This window comes from Electrona antarctica (assembly GCF_951216825.1).
Source record: "Electrona antarctica genome assembly, chromosome: 11".
Lineage (NCBI taxonomy): Eukaryota > Metazoa > Chordata > Actinopteri > Myctophiformes > Myctophidae > Electrona > Electrona antarctica.
Genome location: NC_136792.1, coordinates 21,766,084 through 21,792,617, shown reverse-complemented (window position 1 = coordinate 21,792,617; position 26,534 = coordinate 21,766,084). Strand labels below are relative to the sequence as shown.

At 43.5% G+C, this 26,534-nt stretch overlaps 1 protein-coding gene across 7 annotated transcripts in view; it reads left to right on the top strand.

Annotated features, from left to right (window-relative positions):
- usp2a (ubiquitin specific peptidase 2a) overlaps nucleotides 1-26,534 on the top strand; it is a 62,322-nt gene that overhangs the window by 13,537 nt on the left and 22,251 nt on the right. For 4 of the 7 annotated variants that reach the window (XM_079514104.1, XM_079514105.1, XM_079514103.1 and 1 more), the window contains exon 3: nucleotides 140-987. In XM_079514104.1, coding sequence (XP_079370230.1) covers nucleotides 202-987 — 786 coding nt within the window. In that variant the 5' untranslated portion in view covers nucleotides 140-201. Of the gene's footprint in view, nucleotides 1-139; nucleotides 988-16,759; nucleotides 17,132-26,534 lie in introns of those variants that run through there. The other 3 variants (XM_079514107.1, XM_079514108.1, XM_079514109.1) reach the window with 3 other exon arrangements.

Sequence of the window (26,534 nt, the reverse complement as noted above, 5' to 3'; positions counted from 1 at the left end):
GCGATAATACAACGGTGCACAAGCTAGTAGATCACCTATTTTTGTTAAGCAACACCATTATACTACAACGTATAAATCACACTTATTTACTGATTCCTTTGTTGAACTCATACTGAGCTCATGTCTGTTCCTCCTGCAGTCGATGTGTTCTTCCAGAGGCTGTCCCTCTCCGGTGGCTGAGCAGAACCCAGCAGCAGTACCATGTCCCGCGTCTCCTCCACAGCCAAGCGCTACACCGGCTCCTCCTACACCAGCCAGTACAGCTCCTATGGCTCCTCCCTGACGCCGGGCCTCAGCTCCTATGGCGAGCGGGACAAGCTGTCCTCCTATAAGTCGCCCGCTTCGTCTTCTTCCTCGGGCTACTCTTCCTCCAGCTACCTGACCGGCTCCGCAGCCCGTGCCCGCAACTACAGCACCTCGTCGGAGCCAGACCGGGGCCGGACTGTCCCTCGCACCGACATCCTTGGCAGCAGCAGCAGCAGCATCAGCAGCCGCCGCAGTGAGAGTCTGAGCCGCACCCCCATCAAGGGCTACCTAGGATCAGGGCTTACCGGGGGGTCGGCCTACTCCAGCTACAGTTCTTACTCTTCCTCCTCGTCCTCTTCCTCAGCCTACCCTAGCTACCTCTCCTCCTCGCCGGCGGCTTCTAGTATCTCACTCCGACGCAAGTCTGTGTCCCAGAGCGACCTGAGCAGGGACCTGTCTGGCCTGGGCCTCTCTGAACCGTCGTCCTCTTCCTCCAGCAGTGCCCTGAGGAGCTATCGCAGTCAGGTCAGGGATGTGGCCGACTCCTACACTAGCAGCAGTTCTCGCCTGGGCAGCACAGGTCTGTCACGGAGCTCCACTCAGGAGGCCCTTTCACGAAGCTCCACCCATGAGGCCTTTAGCAGCAGCAACAGCAGCAGCAGCAGCAGCAGGTTAAACTCCTCTTCATCACGGGAGGCAAGCAGCAACGGACACTCCAGCTCTCCCACCAGGGACTCCACGGTAAGAGAATTTACACTCAGCCACAGACACCAAGCCAAACTCACAAGTCACAATGCAACCTTTGGCTGGCACACAGTAAATCCTGAGTGTTGATTTTAAGTGGAGCGAGGGAACAACAAAGAAAAGTAAAAATCACACCTGTGTGAAGTGAGGGGCGCTCTTATCATCATACAATCATACATCATCTCATTCCGGCCAATCAGAATTTGCCTCATCACCTTCATTTAAATGTTTGTGTTCAATGTTTGTGTTTACACAAACACTCAAAGCTGGCCATTCATTGTTAATGGCATTCAATGTTTGTACTGTTTGTACCCTCAAAGCTGGACCTCGGAGGGGCTACCGCCCCTCAAAATACCCACACATGCACGACTAGCATGGTGCAGGAGCAAACTTTCCCACATATCAATAATGGTGAGATGGCCCGGGCCCTGTACTGTGCAAGTCTTCCAGTGTGCAGGTATTTTTGAGCTAGCCCCTCCTATGCCAAGCTTTGAGGGTTTGTGTGAACACAAACATTGGCTGATGATTGGCTGATCACCCCCTAGCGATGATTTGATTGGCTGAGCAAAGTACATGAAGATAAAAGTGAGGGCAGAAAAGTGAAGACACTAAAAGTGATTGGCCGGGCCCGGAATGACATTTGTGATGATTTGATTGGCTGACCACAGAATGTGATGTATGATGATGTATGATGCTGTATGATGATAAGAGCGCCCCTCACTTCACATGAGTGTGATTTTTACTGTTCTCTGTTGTTCATTGTGTGCCTTGCCTACACATCTGTCACAGAGACATTCTATCTAGGTGTGCAAAAACCTTTTAACAAGTGGAGGGAGGGAGAAGGGATACATTAACACTGAGGATTTTACTGTGTAATCTTGTGCAGCTTGTTTGTGCAGCTTGTTTTGAAAGATTAAGAATTAAGAGCTCGTATATGACTATACCATTCAGGAGTCATATGTGCTTGACAGACATAGAACTCATGGAGGATTGACATGCGTCCTCCCCATTCTTTATTTTAATATATAAACACTTGTTTAATTTCTGTATGAGCACTACCCATGTAGCCTCGCGTAGCCAGACGAATCTGCCATTGCAAAACAAATTGCCCCCGGCAGAGTGATAATTCTGGCTACATGAGGCTACTACCCATGCACCTCTGTAGTCAGTGAAATTACTTTCTATTCCCAGATGGGGGTGCTGTTGTTTAAATTATTTTTTTACTGGATTACAGATGCCCTCACACAGTGACTCGCCTCTCTTTTGTGTATCATTTAAGAATTCACCGTTTCATAGTGTTGTTTTTGTGTTTGCTTTTAGAATGGAAGTGATGCTATTTGTCCAGGCCAAAGGTTCTTATTCTAATGTGTGCAAGCTGTTCCCTCGCTTCGCCCTACTTGTGTGACAAATGAGCATAGATCAGTATTGGATACCTGACCACAAATGAGCATAGATCAGTATTGGATACCTGACCCCTTGCAAGTTGCAACACCTCTCAAAGGGAGGCTAGGATCTGATGGGCCAGGTATGTGGGCCACTAAACTGCACTCTGTCCAGAGTATTAATGACCCTAGTTCCTGTATGGAGGTCAGAGAGTGAATTGACCCACTTCCCATCGGGATTAGCCCCACTGAATGCTTACAGTACACCAGTGAAGAGTAAATGGAAGATGGGATGGGGAGGAATTGTGCAGTAGGAGTGCAGTACAGGTCAGGGAACAAGAATTAATACTTTGGGAAGAATTTGTTCAGAAACAGAGCTACTGTACAACTGTGTGCTTTTCCTTTGGTCACTAATCAACTTCAAATCACAGATGCGCATGCACGCACGCACTGGCACACACACACACACACACACACACACACACACACACACACACACACACACACACACACACACACACACACACACACACACACACACACACACACACAGAGGGAGAGAGAGAACTCTGGCCTCAAATGTGTAATGATCGCATTGTTCTGTTTGTGTTTGATCTGTTTATTCCCACAATTGTCCATTGACACAATTTGAAGACACTTTTTGATGAGCATATTTAGTTGGGTTTTTTTCTCGATTCGATCCCCTCGTTCTTCCTCTCACAGGTTACTTTCTTTCTGAAGCACTAACACAATAAGGGAGAAGTAGCGAAATGTGTGGCAAATCTGGGGAAAAAAAATGCTTACCACTAGATTTCTTCACAAATGTGTTTATAAAGACATCTACTATCACATATAAATTTGTTCCAACCCAACTCCCTTGGGAAACTTTGTGACAGCTGCTGAAGGTTGGGGTACCATTACCAACCAATATACGGCAAAATTCCCAAAATTTCATTACGCTTTAAGTAGCATGTGACATGTCAAATTAGGGGGTTTTCATGATTCTGAATCCATTGCAAGCATTAGTTTTGCATGAAAAGCACTCCTTCGGCTTAATTCCGCCATAGCCACTTGCACAAATGTGTCCAAATGTGCTGACCTCATCACATTTGTGATGACGGCTATGGCCATTTTTAGGCAAAGAGGGTTTTTTTTCGTGCAAAACTAATGCTTGCAATGGATCCAGAATCATGAAAACCCCCTAGTTTGACACTTCACATGTTACTTAAAGTATAATGACATTTGGAAAATGTTGCCTTATATTGGATGTTAATGCAGGTACCCCAACTTTCAGCAGCTGTCACAAAGTTTCCCAAGGGAGTTGGGTTGGAACAAATCTATATGTGATAGTAGACACCTTAATGTATGAACACATTTGTGAAGAAAGCTAGTGGAAAGCATTTTTTGGAAGTGATGCTATTTGTCCAGGCCAAAGGTTCTTATTCTAATGTGTGCAAGCTGTTTTTTTGCAGATTTCTCACACATTTAGCTACTTCTCCCTTATTGTGTTAGTGCTTCAGAAAGAAAGTAACCTGTGAGAGGAAGAACGAGGGGATGGAATCATGAAGGAGAGCGCAAAAGAGGAATGAGTTCATAACCCTGCTGCCTGTTGTGATGCAGCCATGATGAAACATACACAACACACTTCCTCTTTTCTTATACAACTAGTGTCTGTTCAATTCAACACATGCTAGAAGATGTTAGAAGTAATCACATCCGGTTGTTGTCCATCCTCCAAAGGGTCTGTTAGAAGTAATCACATCCGGTTGTTGTCCATCCTCCAAAGGGTCTGTTAGAAGTAATCACATCCGGTTGTTGTCCATCCTCCAAAGGGTCTGTTAGAAGTAATCACATCCGGTTGTTGTCCATCCTCCAAAGGGTCTGTTAGAAGTAATCACATCCGGTTGTTGTCCATCCTCCAAAGGGTCTGTTAGAAGTAATCACATCCGGTTGTTGTCGATCCTCCAAAGGGTCTGTTAGAAGTAATCACATCCGGTTGTTGTCCATCCTCCAAAGGGTCTGTTAGAAGTAATCACATCCGGTTGTTGTCCATCCTCCAAAGGGTCTGTTAGAAGTAATCACATCCGGTTGTTGTCCATCCTCCAAAGCAGTGGTGGGAAACTTTGACGATGGAGAGGGCCACTATATTTCCACACTCACTCCCTAGGGCCATATATTACTGTCGTAGCAAAAATAGCCGATCTACAAGCTCAAAACGCGTCGCAGCGCGACGCGTTTTGAGCTTGTAGATCGGCTATTTTTGCTATATTCAAATTGAAATCTTGAATTATTTTTTGCTCTTTTTGATTTGGAATCCTGAAAATTTACATTTTTATGTAATTTCAAATGCCTTTAATTATACTTGTGTTGAGCATTGAGCTACTAATTTAGACTGAAGTAATTAAAGTGGGTCATGTTTGCATGTTGTGGAATTGTAAACAGCTGAAACCAATATTATATCAGTATTCTGACATTAACCTGAGGGCCACATTAAGTGAAGGTGGGGGCCGCATGTGGTCCCCGGGCCGCCAGTTGCCCACCCCTGCTCCAAAGGGTCTTTTGGCTACATGCTAGCACTATCCAAGATGGCGCCGTGCCACCTTGAAATGGGCTCTGAAGCTGCAAATCGCTGGGCGCATTAAGAGTGTTAAGGGGGCTGTATTAAAACAATGACAAATTGATAACTAAATGAGCTTGTTGTTTTTATCCCAGAGATAATTTTGCCATTTAGGCAAATGTAACCTTATCTGCCACAGCATTTTCGTTTAATTTGTCTTCATTTCTTTTATTCACTTAAACCCTATACTTAGTTGATGGCTCTATACTTAGTTGGTCCGCAACTTTTGTCCCTCTATACCAAAGTCACTGAATATTATTGTCACTCCAGAATAGGAATGCTAGGGTTTAATCCAGATTACAGCATATATCGATGATGAGGTGAAATATGATAAATAAGATACAGTACGTGTTATAACTGTAACTACCAAACTGGCCAAAGTTCCCTTTTCCCGGTCTTTTCCAGGTGGACGTGGTTTTGATGTATAGCTAGCTGGGCATAGTTTCTGTGAGGTTAAGGGAAGGTTAGGGTTCGGCATAGTGTTTGTGCGGTTAGGGTTAGGGGTCGGGCCTAACCCTAACCTCACAAAAACTATGCCTAAAACTGACCTAGCCTAACCGTTAGATTTAAGGTTAGCTTTAGGCATAGCTTTTGTGGAGTTAAAGGTTAGGGTTTAGGCAGCACCTGGGCGACACAGGACACACCAAAGAAAGAGAGAGTCCCAAAGGTGCAGACTTGCTCCAGTGAAAAAACAGGCCAATTGCAAGCTTAAACTACACAGTCTATTATTATCATTTAACCTGTCAAAGTAATCAACAGCCATCCCTCACATCCCTCAGCCAGGGTGAGTGTGAGGTGGAGAGTTTTAATTAGATGTCACCAGATGGGAGTAGTTCCAGCGTTAATGAACAGCAGGTCTTTGTCACTCCAATCAAGTTTAATCACCTTATCTGCCCCCCTGGATTGGGCATCTGGACCAGCAAAGCTGTTAACTAAGTCTGCAAAATCAACCTCAATCAGAGTACACTGAGTGAGTTGATACATAGGCAAGAGAGAAAGAGAGAGAATATGTGTGTGTGTGTGTGTGCGTGTGTGTGTGTGTGTGTGTGTGTGTGTGTGTGTGTGTGTGTGTGTGTGTGTGTGTGTGTGTGTGTGTGTGTGTGTGTGTGTGTGTGTGTGTGTGTGTGTGTGTGTGTGTGTGTGTGTGTGTGTGTGTGTGTGTGTGTGTGTGTGTGTGTGTGTGTGTGTGTGTGTGTGTGTGTGTGTGTGTGTGTGTGACCAGTACGTGAGAAGGCTTGCTCGTTCTTCTCTTTTCTTGGACCTAAGAAGACGCAAGGTCCCCCTGGCGAGTGGTTCGGACTCTAGCTTCCTAGGCTTCAAGAGGAAACCCAATGGAAAGCTGGACAGTCGCTCTCCTGGCTTTGGTGTGTGGTCGGACTGGCCAGACCTAAATGACATGTGCTGCTGGGCTGACGTTACCCTGGAGTGGGTGGGGTCTAACTCTGAGGCGGTGGCTGCCTGCTCCTCACTGTATCCATCATGGCCATGAACAAATAGCTGAAACCATGTCCCACATCTTAAATGGTTGCCATGCATGTTTACAGGGGCCTGACAGAATAGTGGATTTGATATTGAAAGACATCTCTTCCATTTTCAGCTTTATAAGCATTCTACTGTGAAGCCGAGGATGTTTAACCTGTGTAATGATGATTCTGTGTTCTCTAACACCCCTGATGTCATTGTTGTAAATGAAAAGCATAGAGAGGTGTTCATTCTCGAGGTCGGCTGTACCTTTGACTATAGCCTGGAAGAAGCCTTTCTAACCAAAGTGCTGAAGTATCAGCAGCTAGTGCTACAGCTAGTTTCACAGTTAGGCTACAGATGTAAACTTTTAGTTTTTATCTTTGGCAGCCTAGGGCATGTGCACAAGTTGGTTGTGAGGGGCTTACAAATGGCCGGCCTTTCCAAAAGGAGAGCCAAGCAGTTAGCGAGGTACTGCTCAGTTTCAGCCATTATAGGAAGCCGCTTAATTTGGAGGAGGCGTTGTTTCCTTTATCCATGATTTATGTCTGCTGCCCTGTGCCCGACATGTCAGCTGTACTGTATGTAACGATGCTTTTCCGTCCATGCACGCTGTAACTGGCTGCTCTCCCACTGTCAAACTGCACTGGCAGTGTTTATGTCCTTTGTACAAGGTATTCCTGTACTTCTCATTATGTGGACATAAATAAACATTTCAAATGTGTGTGTGTGTGTGTGTGTGTGTGTGTGTGTGTGTGTGTGTGTGTGTGTGTGTGTGTGTGTGTGCGTGTGCATGTGTGCGTGCGTGTGTACGTACGTACGTGTGTACTAATTGTATTATGTTGAGATTGCTGTTAGGGTTAGGATTATCTATTAGGGTTAGGGTTTGAATTCTGAATGATTTATAGGGTGCGTTCGGAAATGCGCCCTGAACGCACTGGTGTGCTCTCTTGTCGTTCGTTTATTCAATGCACTCAGTGCGTTGTCGTTCAAAAATCCAGTGCGCTGCGCACCGGGTGTGCCGAGTGCCCGCACTGAGCGACCCTGCCCTGAAGCTGAGGTTGTCCAGTGTGTGGTCGTTCGTAAATAAGGCACACTGAACGCACTCTGTGACATCACCGCCCACCACACTCAACAAACTGACCACATTCCCGGTGCGCATTTCCGAACGCACCCATAGTTAGTTGCTTGTGGGTGTTGCACACCCAAAGTTGCAGATCTACAAGCTCACGTCGCAGTGTGGCACATTGATTGTTGATTGCTGGCTATTTCCAGCAATAAGGTTAGGGTTAAAATGCACACATGTTTTTTAAATGGCATTCATAACATTGACGCCCTAGATGTCCTCACACATAATGTTAATAATGCGTGTGTGTGTGTGTGTGTGTGTGTGTGTGTGTGTGTGTGTGTGTGTGTGTGCGCGTGCGTGCGTGCGTGCGTGCGTGCGTGCGTGCGTGCGTGCGTGCGTGCGTGCGTGCAGGGGCGGCCTTAGGAATCTGGAGGCCTGTTTCAAGACCAAATATGAGGCCCCCATATACCTGACATAATTATTTTGTTGATACAGCCGTATTGATACAAATAGTTTGACTGTTCAATATCACACACAACCATTACTAGTCTCGACAATTAGCAACAACAACACCTCTCCTCATCCTGTCACCCCTTCACAATTAAAGTGTCTCCCCTTTACCTCCCAATGCTGCACATTTTACCCAGGTTATTAACATAAAATAGGTGTAACTTAACATTGTGGGAGAGAGCAAGGCAGTGAGTGAGCGAGATAGAGAGGGCCAAGAGTGGCAGGGGTTGACTGACGCCTGACGTTCAGTTGGAGCTTGGAGGCCCCCCTGAGGGTGGAGGCCCGTTTCAATTGAAACTGGTGAAACATAGCTAAGGCCTCCTATGCGTGTGCGCATGTGTGGCTGCGTGGGTGCATGCGTGCGTGTGTGAGAGTGCATTGCGTGCAGTGATGGGTGTACTACTGTGTGAGAAATACATGTGACTGAATGTGCAATTAAGTACGAATGACTTAATGTGTTTGATGACGCAGTTAGTTGACGTTCCCATTAGCCATCCCTCTGATGTGAAAATGACAGCCATTTTGGGATTTAGTTCAATACACACACAAGCAGGATTGTTATGCTATAACACTGCAGATCAATGAATGATGAAAGGACATCTCTGAATGATATGATGAATCATACAAGGCGCCAGTGACCCCATGGAGATAGTTTCTACCCGATAGCAACGATATAATCATAGTTTCTCCGCTGCTGCAGTTTGACCAGAGCCCTGTCAGTCAGCATGGGTTAGGGTTTCCACCTCTCTCATGATGACCTCTGTCGTTTTTAGGCTTGAATAAAGGTAGTGCAAGTTATTATTATTTTTTATTAAAACAAAACCTTTCTGTTAAAAAGATATAAAGCTCTACTGGTTCTATTTATTTCAGTAACATCTCTCTCGAGCTCTTTAATAAATTCAAGAGCTGGAGAGACAGGGAGACCCATGTTACTGAACAAATACTCTACATATCAATGATTATAACACTTATCTTAAGAAATATATATGTATCACTTACACCCCCCTTACTAATTGTGCGCTGGTGTCTTGTGCTGCAAATACCTAGCCTGGCTATAATAAGCCATACAAGCTCACAATGTGTCCCAGCGGCCGCCGGCCAGCTCAACATGTTGTGAACTTGTACATGCTTGAGCCTCGCCCTCACATGCCCAAGCAGCACATGTTTGAAGCATAATAAATGGATGGAGGTCATCATGGCAATGGTTTGAGATTTAAGACTGTGAAATTCTGCCTTAATATCTGACTCTTCTGTCACTAACAGCAAAATGTGTCCCCATTCAGTCCTTCCAAACATAGCAGGACACAAGCAGATGTACCTCATTTCCATTACTCATTTGGAACATCAACAACATTCTGCCTCTGCTGGTCTGTCATGACATACATCATCCCTGTTATTCTTGCAAAGTTAATGCTGCCTTTGGTGTTGTATTTTTTGATAGTCACATTCACATAACCTTAAACAAGACCTGAGAGTGGAGGGTTATCGTTGTTATTGCTAGAAGGCCATGCATATTAACACATACCACACAACAACCTTGATCCCCAATTGAGGGACACTGTTGCATTCATGGCCAGAGGTGACCCTTATGTTTCATTTGATTACATTTGTAAACTCTGAGAGTATATAAACGAGGGTTAAGACAGCTTCATTCTCTTGTTGCCTGCTATACTGTAGCAACCCTCGCTGCAACACAGGTCATGCTTTGGTCACGTTAAGATTTCCAAGTGATCCATTCCAGAACGCAACAACTCGTTAAATCAATCTTGCATAGTGGACGAGTCTCTAGAAATAGCTTTGGCAAAGTAAGGTCAACACAATCCTAGTGGTCCCTCAGTAGCTCAGAATTCAAAAATAGCAGCTGCTGATGTCTGGTGGTCATGTTCACCTTGCAACAATATACATGGACCTTTTCTCATTGCATTGATCATTATTGTCCCTCTAATAATCAAATAGGTGAAACCTGAGGAAAATCGCACCTCATAAATGAATGCCCTACTTCAACTAGATTAGGCAGGGGGCCACAATTGTAAGATTATTTAAAGTTGGAGGCCACAAGACAACGATTTACCATTTTAACAGAAACAACAGTTGCTTCCATTGTATACATTTTCAGTGGCACATCAACATGAGTTTTGAGTGCAGTTTGTCTATTACATGCCATCTCCCTCAATTTGTAGCTGCCTATTTCTTAGTTTTGAGTGGATTTTTTCTATCACACCAAATAAATAATTCTCCTTCTCATTCATTAGCTTTTACACCAGTGTGTGTTTTATCCAATTAGTGTTGGATGGTTGAATAGTGTTCCAGGGCCACAAGAAGAAAACTCCCCAGGGTCCGCTTACGTGTCCCATCCATGAAAACAAATTTAATTTGTAATTTGTAAGTAATAACACAATACTTCCACAGAACTTTGCATCTCACTTGCAGGAAGAGACAATGAGAGAGCTTTACAACAGAAGGCCAACTGTTAGGGGACTAACTATTAGGACATTTGAACACTGATGCAATTACCTGTCATCAGTCACAATGTGGGACAGGGTCTCAATTTGTGGGACGCCTGAAAAGTCTTGGAAATGAGGGACTTTCCCACGCAAAGAGGGACATCTGGTCACCCTAAGTACAACTGATAGTGATAGGCTTTTTATACTCTCATGATTAATCCCAACTGAGTGTGTAGGCCTACTTTTATTCTGAAACTGCCTAATCAATAAATATTATATTCTAGTACAATTTCACAAATGACATAGCCTAAGTGTTGTAGCGAGTCGACACGCCTATTCAGAAATGCTGAGGTTTAAAGAAGGCATTATATTATTACTGTACACTGACTTGAGTTCATGTACAGTGTTTACTTCTTCCGGCTTGGAGTCAGCTCCTCGTAAAAACATCAACACACTTTCATTCACGTCGTTCTACAAAACGTTGCTGTTGGGTGGAAACCTTGTATGTCCAAAAATTCAAAAATAGCGGACAAGCTCAAAACGTTCTGTGTTTCGAGCTTGTAGATCTGCTATTTTTGATAATTTTGTGTGACACTAGTGTAGTATGATCAAGTAGGGCATTAATTTACGGAAAAACATAAAAAGTTAAAATATGGAGATAAGAGGTTTCTGCCCAACAGTGACGAAGTAATAGATCCCACACTTGTTATAAACGCTCCAGAAATACCATAGTGTCATACAAGGGTTAAATAGGTTTCTCTCTCTCTCTCTCTCTCTCTCTCTCTCTCTCTCTCTTGTCTGTCCCCCTTTCAATAATATATTTAGTCCATCTGTTTCTTGCTCTTCCTCTTCTTGATCAGTTTATGGTTTGATTAAACATAATCTGTATGATAATCTGGTATGATTTGGAGATTTGGCTGGATTTTGTTTCCCCCCCAGATTGTAAACTGAAGGGAAATCTAAGGCACCAGTCAGAGCATGCACCAATTCCAATACTGGCATCACTAACTTCAATATCTGCCTTCTAAGAGCATAGAGGTATATGTTAAAGCTGCAATTTCTACCGATCTGCCTGACCAAGCATCCTCACTTGGTCGGGGAGATATTGCGTTATGAGCTTCAGGCAGTTTTGTATAGAGTGTCCTGAACCTGACACTACGTTTCTCAATCGAAGAGTACGGCGGCTCCACTTCCAACCAAGCATACATACTCTACCATATAGGGTTGCCTGCTGGCCTAGTGGTCCAGGTGCATGCCTGGACCACTAGGCCATACCTGGTCTGACAGCGCGCTGCGCGTTCGAGTCCCGTTCATGACAACCTTTGCTGCATGTCTCTCCCCATCTCTCTCCTTCTTTCCTGTCAATCTTCACTTGTATCTATCAACTAGAAAGGTCGCAATTTTAAAAAATTGCAAAGTGTGGTTGCCGCAGTGGCTTACATATGCCCCTCCCACTGATATTGCCAGCCAATTACAATGTCACGTCACCCCTCCGATCATGCGTAAGTAATTCGGAGGGGAATTATCCCCCAAAAATCATGTTTTTGCGACAAACGGTTACATTTCTCGCATTTGTGGCGCCCCCTATGGATGAAAATATAATTGCTTTTGGTACTTGGTTGATTCAACCACCCGCGACATGTGATTAAAATTTGGGATGGATTGGACATTCCGTTCTTGATTTATGGCATTTTTGTAAAATAGGCCCCTCCTACTATCTTCGGACGACGATTATGGCCGAACGATATGCACTACCAAAATTCTGCAGTTGGTGTTTTAATCGGATAGGTCTGGAGATCATGTGTGCCGATTTTCGTGAGATTTGGACAAAATCTGTAGGAGGAGGAGCCAAAAGTGTGTTTTGGAGAAAATTCAAAATGGCGGAAAATCTATCATGACGCAAATGGGCGTGGCCTATATGGGGAGATGCGTCATAACCCAAGAAATCCAGGGAAAAAAATATTTTGATTTTACAACCTACGGTGCAAGAGTTATAAGCCAAAACGTAAAGTGGGCTGTTATAGCGCCACCATGAGGCCGACCGATAACATTATAAGTTAATTAATTTTAGTAATTATTATGAACCTACCCTCCAAGTTTTGTAACTATAGTGCTTACAGTCTCTGAGGAAAAAATACTTGAATGTGAGAAAATGCGAAAAATCGCATTTTCCCATTCATGTCAATGGGGAAATTCTATTCACTAATAAATTCATATCAATTAAACTATACAACATTTCTCTTAAAAAAATACAAGCACATCCTTCCCGATGAAGCCGGTCAATTTGACATATGGCTCAAGTGCGTACAGTCAAAACTGTGGGAGGAGTAGCGAATCAAAAAAAAGACTAATCCAATGGAATAATAAAGTGTTACAATTGCAATAGTCTGGTTGCCCTGTTAGGGCAACCACACTAAAAAGGCAGAAAAAGTACATCATCATCAAGAATGGTGGCCCCTTATTGGCCAAGGGTTCCGACCGATATACATATGCCGATTTGATCAGACACATATGACGTAAACACAAACATTACAGCTGTTAAAAAACACATACAAGATGGGTTAAAATTATGTTTGATTTGTTGACGTTGTAACTTTAGTTACTCTAATGGAGACAAATTCATTATACCAAACAATCCCCAACCTCATGGGCTGAGCCTACTGTATAATGTATTGGTCATAGAGCTTAATAGTTAGGATACTTGTATACTTTTTGAGTGGTGTAAACCACTCCAACAACTGGCTTTGTTAGTTTACGTGTCCACGTGTTTGTTCGTACCAAAAAAATGAGCATGGTTGCTATGGTCACTCAGTTCACACAGGTGTGATTTCATTACGTCAGACATTACGTCAGACCACAGCTGATCAGGCTATATAATACCTTACACCACTCAGTTCACACGGGTGTGATTTCTCTTCAAACTAATGGTATAATTTTTCTTCAAACTAATGTTAGAGTATATGCCTACCTGCCCAGGTCCTACATAATGTAAAGTGGATGAAGTTTGAAAATGGAGAAAGTGGATGTGAATGTGATGTGTATTTGGTCCCATGAAACTGTACGGCATCAAGACAAAAGCATCGTTAAATTGCTCTTCTCCTAAATCATTAATTGCCTCCTAAGCATATCAGATAAATGTGATCCAGCTAAATTATGTCAAGGTAAAATCCAGATAGGAGCTTTTAATGCCAGGCTTGTTAAACCTAATTTTGGGATTAATGATTGGAATATTTTGAGCATTTTACTACTAACAGACTGATACCTGTAGCTGTAAACAGTTGGCATAAAATACAGAATTGCATCAATGGCTGCACAGAATGCTCTATTCTGTTCTGGAACAGGAACCATACTGTGTATCAAATTCTGTTGTCACTTACATCAGACAGAATATTATGTTCCTTGCCGTTCTGCAGATAAGTACACGTTGTGAAAGGCTTAAGACCAATAACAACAATTGGCATTTGATTCTTCAGCCTCCAAAGACAATGTGTTCTGACTTGGCTACAGGAAGCAAATAGGACAGGTTATGACCAGTAAGACGCCCTGAGGGCAAGACGCGACAGGGCGAGGTTGCGCTGAAACAACAGAGCTTCTTAATACGGAACAGTTGAATCTGGTGTCAGTGAGGTCAGATGTAGAGTTTCTGGCCGGCTCCATATACTGTATGCAGATCTAGTATGTCAAACCATGTATGGATATCCAGGGTTTGAAGAGGTCAGTGTCGTGATATGGAGATCCAGGTGATGATAGTCAGCTCCACATATGGAGATCCATGTGTTGTACCAACTTGGTTCATTTGCAAGTGTGACTCGCGTCACGGCAACCACACTGGTTATCATGAGACTGTCACGATATGGCCATATATTGACATTCCCATATATAGGCTTAATATTGATGCCATCAGGGATCTCCATATATGGGCATAACAGGGATTGTATTTGGGCATCGTGAGATGGGATTGCCCATATATGGACCTTCTTTATCTTTTTTTTTAATTGACGTTTTCAGGGCTGAAACAACAGAGCTTCTTAATACGACACAGTTGAGAAGCACAAGTTAAACTATTATATCTGGTGTCAGTGAGGTCAGATGTAGATTTGCTGGCCGGCTCCATATATGCAGATGTAGGTGATGATGATCCAGTCTTTTCCATGTATTGTATGGCTATCCAGGGTTTGATGGGGTCAGTGTCGTGATATGGAGATCCAGGTGATGATAGTCAGCTCCACATATGGAGTCTGAGTCGTGTCGTGGCAACCACACTGGTTATCATGAGACTGTCACAATATGGGACAATATTGACATTACCATATATGGGCTTAATATTGATGAAATTCCCATATATGGGCTTATATATGGGAATTACAGGGATTGTAGGCGTGACGCCACGAGGCGTGATGAGGCGTGGTGTGACGAGGCGTGACGTCACGAGGCGTAATGGACTGGGCAACCATATATGAAGGCGTGACCGACGACCGACTGACGGGTTTTGCAAGTTTTCATAGTAATCTCCTTTTTAGCTTGTTTTTTTCCCTAAGTATGTGTGTATGTGTGCTCCTTCCCTCTTTGAGATAACAAGAGTGGGAGAACATTTGTCTTTGCTCCCTGTGTCTCTGTAGTTTTCCACCGTCCGTGAGGATGTTTCACCAAGTCCAAGACACACACACATGTACGCACGCACGCGCGCACACACACACACACACACACACACACACACACACACACACACACACACACACACACACACACACACACACACACACACACACACACACACACACACACACACTCACACTCACACAGTGTGCCCGGCGGTGGAATGTGTTCCTCACATATTTGTTGTGTACACATGCTTGAGCCTGGGTCATGAGATTTGTGCTAGGGAGTTGCGTCGGTAGGTATGGTGCTATTTTCCCCTGTACACATGGGTTCAGCCCACACAGGGGCCTTGTTGTTGGGTAGGCTGCTTCGCTGTAAGCCCCCTGTCCACTGGAGCATTCCAAAATGGGTAGTAAATGTAGTCAAAAGTACAATCCTTCTACAAAATTGAACCAAATGGACCCATAAAGATTTGTACCCTCTCGAGAGTTACAAATGGATTTGACTGTGTGCGAGAGTGGCTCATGTATAACACATGATTGAAATATGACTTCACTGTTATGTCTCTCATCATGATTACCAGTAGATGTGTATTTTTTTATTTCATTAAATATATTCTCCAATAATGTCATATTTCTCATGAGCTATTTAGCCAATAACAGTGTTCAGGTTACACCTAATAATATCTCCACCCCCCCACCCCCCCACCCCCCCCCCCAAAAGAGCCCTTCTTTTGGCAATGTGCTGCTGTGCTCAGATCAATCCTGTCATGCTTTGGTGTGTAAACATATAGTGTCACGTCATCAAGGTGATGAAACTGAAAGGCATGTAATCCTGTGATTAGATTGAACAAATGATGACATAGACAGACTGCGCTCCAGCAGTCATCAACCAGATATATTTAGACGTTGTGGTTGTAGTAACACAGAGGTGACTGAGTTTCAACAGTGAGAGCAGAACAGCTTGCAAACAACTTGGCTGTCTTTGCGTTTCTCGACAGGCTACTCATTTTGATTATTACAGTTGAAATGCGTGGTTTTCAGTGGGCCTCTGGTTATTTGATGCAGCTATTATTACTGCTCACTGCTCTTAATTTCCTTAAATTCCTTTCACTATACTAGTTAGCGGAAAACTACATTCTTATCAGCACACCTAAAATGTGTAAGGATAAATTATCCTATGGATTATGTCTTACAAATACAAACACCACCATGTTCTAACATATAGGCCTATAGCTCTCTCTCAGACTGATGTGTCTTGGTCAAAAGCCTGCCAAGCCCATGTGCATGTGGCCATTATAGAGAGCTAGGCATCCTTGAGATTATTCCAGAATGAATGGATGGATGGATGGATCGTTGCTGTTTGACGTAAAAAGGCTCCCACTAGGCTAATGTGTCAGCTTGACGTTTGGTGTGTGGAGTGGACCTACTTTACCCAGGCGAGAGGGGCGGGTCTTCAATAGCAAGACTCTCATCAGACCTATTATTTTTTACACTGGATACGGACGTCGCGGAGTACTGAAAGAAATAGAATGATATCGCACTCGCACAGTATGTTTGACCGTCATTTATGATTCAACATTCAAAGATTGTTGTGTGTTTATTTATTATAGTACAGACTAGAGTCCTAGACTCAGTTTATTAAAGGGAGCGCCACAGGTCCGTCGCATATAAATTGCTGCTGATCCGTTATGTGAATGCATGGCAAGTTTTCTATGTAACGGGATTTAAGATTGAGAGGGTCGCTGTACTATAGTATCCTAGTAATTTATTTCGTTCGTGTTTTTGCGAAAGGATTAGTTTGTGTATTAACAACTCCAAGACTACAAGATTGATCTACAGCCGAACAGGACAGCCTCGACATCTAAATTGTAATTCCGTCGCGCCGGCAACCTGCAGCTAGCATGCCGAGCCTGCGACAGTCCTACACGGTCACTGTCCCCGAAGACTCTCCGCCGGCTGCCTTCCCCTTTCTGAAGCAAGAGATGCGGAGGAAGGGCAGCATGTCTGGCTCTGTGCTGGTGTCAACTTTCGTAGGGCTCATCATAAACCAAGCCAAGGTAAGAAGACCTGTAGCAGGACTCAGGAGGCGATACTATGGACGGATGCATCGTTCTTTGTCCATTTTACTTTCAAGGCTGATAAATGATAATCCCGTTCCTAGTTGTAACCGAATAGAGTCAAATAGTGCATAATCAACGCGTTTTTGCCGTTTCTAGCGTGATTCGGGCGTGATATTTACGTGGCTGTGAGTTATAGTTTCCGATGTGTAGCCCCCATGTGTTGGTTTGGCTATTTGATAATATTAAGGTATGTTGAAAGGTTGCGAGTGAGTGAGTCATGCCAGCGGTTAAACCGCTCCATAAACCGCTGTAGGCTAGTACTCACTGCGATCAGAAGGCCTGCTCTCTCTGTCAGGTCACTATAGTTATATAACCCCGTTTAATCTGTCACACACACTGACTGAACTCTGACCAATACGATCTGTAATATTATTTATAGCTTTAGGGGTGGGGGATAAAAAATAAATAAAAAATCAGTGGGGGAAAATGGGATCCTTTCATGTATTGAGATCCATATCAATACACAAGATCAGATGATTCTCTTAGTATGTGCACTTGCTGTACTTCAATACAGAGCAGATAATGACTATATCACTGTTGTAAAGCTTTTTGTTTTATTATGTAGGCTCTAATTTATACATTTTCATCAAAATGAAGACAGGACAAGTTATAGGATGTTAGCTGGTACAACGAGTAGCTTCTATTATGTAGACCTACTATATTATGTCTTGGGACTGTTATTGTTTCCATAATACCTACCAGTGCCAACATCTATGGAACAAAATGTACAATGACGAATACATAATCACTTGCTATTCAAGGCAGTGTTATGTTGTGAATATATTGCTCATGGTACATTGAGGATATGACTGTCATATGAGGACACTAGCTCTGGTCCATAGCCCTAATGCTTAATTCTGCCTTGCATTAAGGATATGGGGCCGATGGCTTCTAGCTCTCAAATGAAGCAGACCGGCTGCTGAAAATCTAACGAACGTTTTACCTACAGTAGGCTACTCACCAATACAAAGACGGGTTGTGTCATTAGAACGTTTTACCTAGGCTACTCACCAATACAAAGACGGGTTGTGTCATTAGAACGTTTTACCTAGGCTACTCACCAATACAAAGACGGGTTGTGTCATTAGAAAGCCTACTTTCCTTAGTGGACTCACTCTGAGCCCCCCACCACACGTATACAATGCACTTTTGGCCAGAAAGCGATTTGCTTTTTCACCGGAAAATTCTCTTGGCAATATCGGTAGAGGGTGCAGTGGAGTAACTAAATGTATTTTGTTTTTGGTGGAAAAAAAATCCCTTTCTGGCCAAAAAGTGCATTTTCTACGTGTGGTGGGGGGCTCAGAGTGCGTCTACTAAGGAAAGTAGGCTTTCTAATGACACAATCTGTCTTTGTATTGAGTAGGTGAGTAGGTAAAACGTTCTTTCGAATTTCACTACAGAGGAGAGGCTGGTCTGCGTTTCATTTGAGAGCTAGAAGCCATCGGCCCCATAGCCTTAATGCAAGGCAGAATTAAGCATTAGGGCTATGGACCAGACCAGAGCCATGAGGACACATGCATGACTGCCTTGCAGGTTGGACTTTATTTTGGAAGACCACTGGCCGGCATGGAACATTGTTGCTGCTACTATAAGTGGCAAAGACATCTATCTTAGTAACTGTAGTAGGCTATACATCTAAATCTATATCTAACCAGTACTACTGAGTCTATTTAGAGCTCATCATTTCTTCCATCAGATAAGGAGCAATATTACCTCATAGCTGAGGCCTGCTTGTGCTTGGAGACTATTCTACTGAAGAGAGGATGGCTTGGTGGGTTTTAGTAATCATTACTGCCATCATTAGTGCATAGCTTCCAGCATCCAAAGCTACTGTATGGAGTGCTGTGGAGCAGCTGTGTGCTGGCTATGGTTATGTAATGGGAAATCACATTAGAATACACATGTTAGTGCTGACCCGACTTGCTGCTTGTTGTTATGACTCTCCACCTGCTCCAGTCTTCCTCCACTGCTGCCATCCTCTTGCTAATAGTCCAAAGCGTGCATGTCAGGGAAATGTGTTGGCATTTGCATGTGTGTGCGCACGCGCGACGTGCATGTGTGAATGAACTATATAGACGATAGAGTGTATGCGCGTGACATCATCATCATACCCGGAAGTTATGCAGGAACACCTACTAAGTGGCAAAAAACTACTTTCTGGCCTTGACAGTCCATACATCCAAACAGAAAAGTCCTATCCGATTGCATTAAACCAGGGGTTCTCAACAGTTTTGGCCATGTCTCATGACAACGCCCCGCCCCCTTCCCCACCCCAATACAAACTGACTGCTACAAAACGTAATAATAGAGAAAATACATCATAAATAAATACTGAAACCAGATATAATCATTAAGGAAGGTTTATGCATGTACTATGTGTATTATGTAAACTCTTATTTCCATTACATTCTTCAGCCATTCAGTTGCAAAAAATATGTATTTGAAAATAATCTGGGGACCCTCCAAAATAATTTGGCGACCCCCCGAGGGGTCGATCGCAACCCCCAGGTTGAGAACCCCTGCATTAAACAATGTTAAATGACGGTAAATTCACTTTGCCTCTCGATTTGCCACTCACTTTATGCATGAGCATAACCTCTATAGTCTGACTGTCTGTCTTTATTCACTTTAATACAAGTGTGCATGATATGTTTCCTTGCATTTATGTTAGAGACAGTGTGCAGTGACGGATCAACCCTCTCAAGGCCCTGGCGCTTCACCAAATCAAAAGGCCCTACTACAGATTCAGCCAATTAATTAATTAATTAACATGCATGATGCATGCGTTTAGCGCATATCCACCACTGCCTGCGCTGCCAGCTGACACACAAGACACAGCCATGCACTGGGCACAGCGTTTCCAACTTCAGTCTCTGCTAAACTATTATGTAAGGACTAGGAGATTACTTTATGGTTATTAATACATTAACAAGAAACATGCATGGCAATGATGAGATGGGGAAAAAACGATGTTTCATGTATTTTCTTATACTGTATTCAACAGCCAAACAGCTGATTGATGCACCACGCATATCGTACCTTGTAACCTTCCTGAAAAAAGCTATTCAGGTCCTGAATAGCTTACCAACAGACAATGCCAATATGCTATATTAATATTAGAACGTTTTAAGGACAGATTAATTATTGACGATAAAGCAACCAAGTTGTGGGTGCAACGTCACTGAAAACTTTCATAATAGCAATTCAATGAATGTACTCACGAGTGCTGAAATTGTGAAATGGAGGATGTAAGAACACACTTTTGTTGCATTGGAGCAGGGTAAATATGAAGTTTTGCCCAATGTCTTGTGTTTATATTCCTTTTGGCTTACATGCTTTATTGTCGCAACAACAACACGTTGGTCTGAGAGAGGGGGCCTTCCTGAGCGAGGGGGCTTCTGACGTCGTCGCTTACTCGATCGCTTCCCCTCTGCCAGTGACGGAGGAGGAGGCGACGCGCAGCCGTCGGGAACCCCCCCAAGCCCCCCCCAAACCGACCGAGGGAAAATCAACTGCTACAGAAACTGTCGGACGACCAAAAACACTAGCGGGGGTTCCTGTGTTGCCTTATATTTTTCGACAGAAACAACAGCTGTAGCCTACCTATAGTCTGTCTCGTACCGGGCCCTGCAAGCTTCGGGCCCTGGCGCTTAAGCTCCGCCTAGTTCCATTGTTAGTCCGCCGCTGACAGTGTGTGTATACTGTGCATCCAATGTGTTTTTTCTCACATGGGTGTACAATACACCTGTAGCAAGATTACAGGCAGTGAATTTGCAGCAATAGGAAGTTTCAATTAGTTAGAAAAATGTAGGCCCTACAAATCCCCTAAACAGCAGTACACTGCAGAACTGTGGCATGCAGATACATTATAGCAACCATTGTGCAGCAATGTCTCGAAAATGACTGGTCGAAGTCAGACCCCCTGCTTAGGGGGTATGGGCAGTGAATGACTGGTCGAAGTCAGACCCCCCGCTTAGGGGGTATGGGCAGTGAATGACTGGTCGAAGTCAGACCCCCCGCTTAGGGGGTATGGGCAGTGAATGACTGGTCGAAGTCAGACCCCCCGCTTAGGGGGTATGGGCAGTGAATGACTGGTCGAAGTCAGACCCCCCGCTTAGGGGGTATGGGCAGTGAATGCAATCATACAGAGATGTTCACTTAAATAATGAATGGTTATTATTAAAGATGGGTCTTACATTGCTTCTTCTGTCATCAAATACATTTCTGTAAAGGCCTATTTCTTTGCGTTTTAATGGCTGAAACTGTACCCATAATTTTCCAATGCTAGTAAAGCAAGCCTGATAAAAGCATCAAACTCCCAAAATTCACCAGAACACAGGATTGCTGACCCCCCTTGTGGCCAGCAATCGGCTGGGCTGAGCTGAAACCAAAAGTTTGCATGAGCACTGCATGAGCTACAGGTTCAGTATGTAGCAATAGCTACAACACTACAAAGTAAACCTTGTGCCTCTCTCAGCCCAGATGAAGTACACTGATGAGGGATATTCTAGTTATTCTGGATTCGCAGGGATATTTTAGCTATCTAGTATGATCGGCTCATTAGCTCCATTATGTAATAACCCCCGCTTTTAGTATATGTACTTCAAATGTCCCATTTACTGATTTGTTCTCTTTTATTTCTGCAGTTAACTGTATCACTTTGCCATTTGTACCCCATGATTAACAGAGAAAATATCTTGCTGACTGCTGATACTCACAAAGCAGCTCAGCACAGCGCTTCCGTGGGTTTCTTTACCCCAATGAAATGTGTGAAAGTGGACTCAAGAAGGTGTGAAGCAGAGCACACGGTTGCGTAACAAGACAGATTGTATTCCCCTTGTCATTGCTTTACCACCCTGCTACTGCTAGCTGTTATAAACCACATTGCATTCTAGCTGAATACCTGCAGCAAAAGAACATGGAGGGGGGTGGTCTTCTCAATAATATTTTGAAACATGACTGCAGGGCTAGTTGAGCATTCTTCTCAAGACAGAGGATCTGTGTGTGTATGTGTGCGTGCATGTGTGTGTGTGTGTGTGTGTGTGTGTGTGTGTGTGTGTGTGTGTGTGTGTGTGTGTGTGCGTGTGTGTGAGAGAGAGAGAGAGAGAGAGAGAGAGAGAGATCGCTGTGGATGTACATCACCTGGCACTGTCACAGCTAGCCCTGTTGACTCATCTCAGCTCTCTGTGTTTTTCGAGAGGAAGAAATAAATAGACTGCCTCTCGTTCCCTGCCAAGTGTTTCTGTGAACACTCCATGTGTGTGCCGGTATGTGAGCGAACGTGTCACTTTCTGTTCCCCAGTGAGAGAGAGAGCTGGACAGAAGTGGTAGCTCCTAGAGAGGGAGAGAGAGGGAGGAGGTCAGAACAAACTGTTCTCTCTTCACAAAGGGTTGCTAACCAATCATTAAGATGGCATACCATGCTGCCAGTGCCAGGTGGGCATGGGCATACAGCTGTTAAAGGACCACTTCACCACTTTTCTACCTATCTTCATATAATAGGTCCTCACTAATAATCATGATAAAATGGCAAAAAAAATTCTACTCAGTCTGTGTCTCTTATGAGGGCTGTGGGCAGTTTAGAAACCCGTCTACCAGTGACATCATCATTAGGCAGATATTTTTTTAAACAAGATTTTTTCACAAAAATGTTTAGATTTGTATTATCGTGAGAACGATAGCTTCCATTTTCGCATTGCAACTTTTCAGGACTAGAAAGCCTGCAGTTTATATTAGCTTGGATTCCCCATCAATGATGGTGGACGCCGGGTTTCTGAACTGCCCACAGCCCTCCTATGATTCACAGACTGAGTAGAAAAAATTGGTGCCATTTTATCATGATTATTAGTGAGGACCTATTATATGAACATAGGTTGAAAAGGGGTGAAGTGGTCCTTTAATAGCAGCAGGGTGTGTGGTTGCATATTGTCGGTTTCTGTCTGGCAGAAACCTTGTATCACAAAAACTCACACATTTTACACCTTGTAGACTGATCTCTATCCATATTTCAACTTTTAATGATTTTTTGGTTTGTTTTTTTATCCATAAGTTAATGCCCTGCTTCGTCATACGTACTACAGTGTAGTACATACAAGCTCACAATGTGTTGTGAATGTGAGTTAACAGTTAGCAGAAAAAGCACAGTCAAGTATAGTTCAATACAAGGTCTGCTAAGATAATTTATACCCAAGAAAGCCTATTGGCTTGTTTCCACTGATTCATTGAAATTGAAAATGTAAACAAGCCTGTTTAACATGCTTTTCTGGGTACCAGTATATTTCCAAATAGTAGCCGGATTGCAAACGCATCGTGCATCATATTGAAGTTAGTGGGGAGGATTTCAGTGTAATATGTATTATTATAATAATATTATAATTTGGGTTTTTTCCCCTAGTAGTGAATATACAGAATTGCAGTTTGCCAATCCATGTTATTGTGTTGGGGAGAGACCGGCAACCCAATAGCAGTTCTATAAGCTCACAATTCATCACAGTACTACTTTGCAGCAAAGATTGAGTAAGAGGATAAACAAATGTATTTGTCACTGCCAATATTCAGCAGCATGTGGCTGATGTTCATTTGCCTCCCTCTCACATTCATTTCAATTTTTGAGGGGTATATACAGCTTTTGTCCCCTCACGTCTCATATTTGCCATTGACAATCATGAAAGGAGAAATTGGCTCATATGTCCGTCAAATATCATGTAAATTTGTGGCAACACAAACATTAAATGCCATTGACAATAAAGGGAAATTTATGTAATTTACATCATATGTAGACGAGCAAATCAGTTGTTCATGAGATGATGTATAAATAATGATAAGAGCGCCCCTCACGCCACACAGGTGTGATTTTTTCTAAATAAAAGTCTGGGACACCAGTTGGCTGCAAGACAGGTGCAACAGGTGACAGGTGCAACAAATCATTGACCTACATATATTGAATAATTTAATGTTTCTTTAGTTGATTTTCATTTTGTTAACAATCTTTGGCGCCTGCAATCTGTCACCATGTTATTTTATCATTTAAAACGTACAGGGTTGTCATTAGAAAAATATTATTTTCTTCCACAGAAACACTATGCACTATGCAGAGCAAGAAAAAAAACCAGCTCAGTGGCCTTGTGGTTAGAGTGTCCGCCCTGAGACTGGGAGGTCGGGGTTCGATCCCCGGCCAGGTCATACCAAAGACTCTAAAAATGGCACTCAGCATCAAGGGTTGGATTGGGGGTAAATCCCTGCGACATACTAGCGTCATGTCCAGGTGGTGTACTTGTACATCAAGCTGCCTCACGCTACAGAAACAGGAGATAGGCTCCTGCCCTATGGGCCTCATGGCTCGGCAAGGCTACTTACTTACAGAGCAAGAACAAGAAAGGGGAAGCAGAACATATCTAACTATGTCTGTTTTTAGGCCTGTAATATTTTATTTATGTTCACATCCAGAGCTAAGCAAAGCGTAGCAGTCATTCCTTAGAGTTTGTCCGTGTTTGAGTACAATAATGCTGCTGGACACTTGTACCTCCAGGTTGTGGGATAAGACTGCATTTTTGTGCTTGAGCTCAGGCCTGGAATCATTTCCATCTTCGTTTCTATCACCAGATATTGACCCTGCTTTAATCCAGTCTGTCCCGTTTTCCTTAAGATTTAATCTTATGTGACTGACTATCAAAGTGCCCACCACATTCTTCAGGCCTGGTAATAACCCAGCGGCTTTCTTTTTCTAGGTCAATGTATCTACTTGTCATATGAATAATGGGAGGTCTAGATGACATGGTTATTTCACTCAGACCTTAATCCGGATGTGCTTAGTTAATTTATACTGGTAATCCGTCTCTCTCTCTCTCTCTCTCTCTCTCTCTCTCTGCTTCTATTTTCCAGTCATGAAAGAGTTATGTAATAAAATGTCATGATCATGAACATTGTTTCATACTGTACAGTAGGCCTATCTGTTTTTGAGTGGTGCAACGTCCCGTCCCAACCTAGAGAGAGAGAGAGAGAGAGAGAGCGAGAGAGAGAGAGGGGGAGTTGCACCACTCAGTTCACACGGGTGTGATTTTTAACTAATAAAGTGACCCTCCACAGACACTTTACTAAGATTACGACTGTATCAATTCAGATCCAGAAACTGAATATATATCCAAATTACAAAATAAGATGTGGACACTGATACTGAAACATATCAATCATGGAATTTGGGCTCCCATGTGATGGTATTGTCATGGAGTGTGGGAACCATCTCTCTTCCCGCTCTCTGACTTTTACTTTCTCACCCTCCCATTCAAGTGTTGCATTTCTTTCCGCTTGCTCCCTTCACTCAGCAAGTGGGTTTTAAAATTCTGGATCTGTGTGTATTCTGTTCTTCCGGCCTCCTCAGCTTGCCGTGTCATGGTCACTCTGGCCCACTTCCTCTGAAGTGAGAGCACTTGAGAGGGTGCCACAGGGAGCGGTCCTGTGTTCTCTAGGCTGTATGATGGAGACCTGCAGTGGTTAACCAATTAAACCCTAAATACTTTGTTGACTGGGGTCCCCCAGTGGTCTGTACTTGGACCCTTCCCATACCATTTTCTTTCCACTCCAATTCTCTCTGAAAATAGCCGATTTATTTTTGCTGCATGTTCACATTATTATGACATGCCCTGAATAGTTGCTGTGGTTAAAACTGGTTTCAGGATTTAAGTGATTTCAGGAATGGTCCTTAATGGAAGAAGAAACCCCCGATCAAGAGGCTTTTTAGAACGGGAATATAGGATTTCTTTCAACTGTGGCTCGCAGGCTGAGCATGCATCTTACAGTTGTGAATGGAACATTTGTAATGGGGTTTTCCTCCCCAAGGCAGTTCGGTTTTGTGCGCAGCGTGCATCACCCGGTATGCTCACATAGATGTAGTGAAAATGTTCCCTCATGTGACTCGTGAACCGGACGAGGACAGATAAGTCTCCTGTCCTCTCCAGGTAACCACTCATTTCTACCATCTTCTGTCTCTTACGTCTTTAACATCAACCTCTTATAGCTCACTGTATGTGTAGCTTACAGAGCCTATCTTTAATCGTTTACAGTCAGCGTTTTCCGTCGGTAAGCATACAAATCAGACTAATTAGCCCTAACCAATTCACAAGTGTGCTCAGCAAGGCATAGAGGTTGTTAATTAGTCCACATCTGCCACCAGCCCACAAGGTATTCAGCTGTTGTTTTATATATATTATTGTGCAATGTGCAGCACTCCTGGGAGAGAGGGAGGGGAAGGCAGCATGTCAGGAGGGACTGACAGAGGAGGAATGGATAGAGAAGGGAGAGGAAGGATGTGTGTAGGGAGGGAGTAGTGGTGTAAAGTAACACT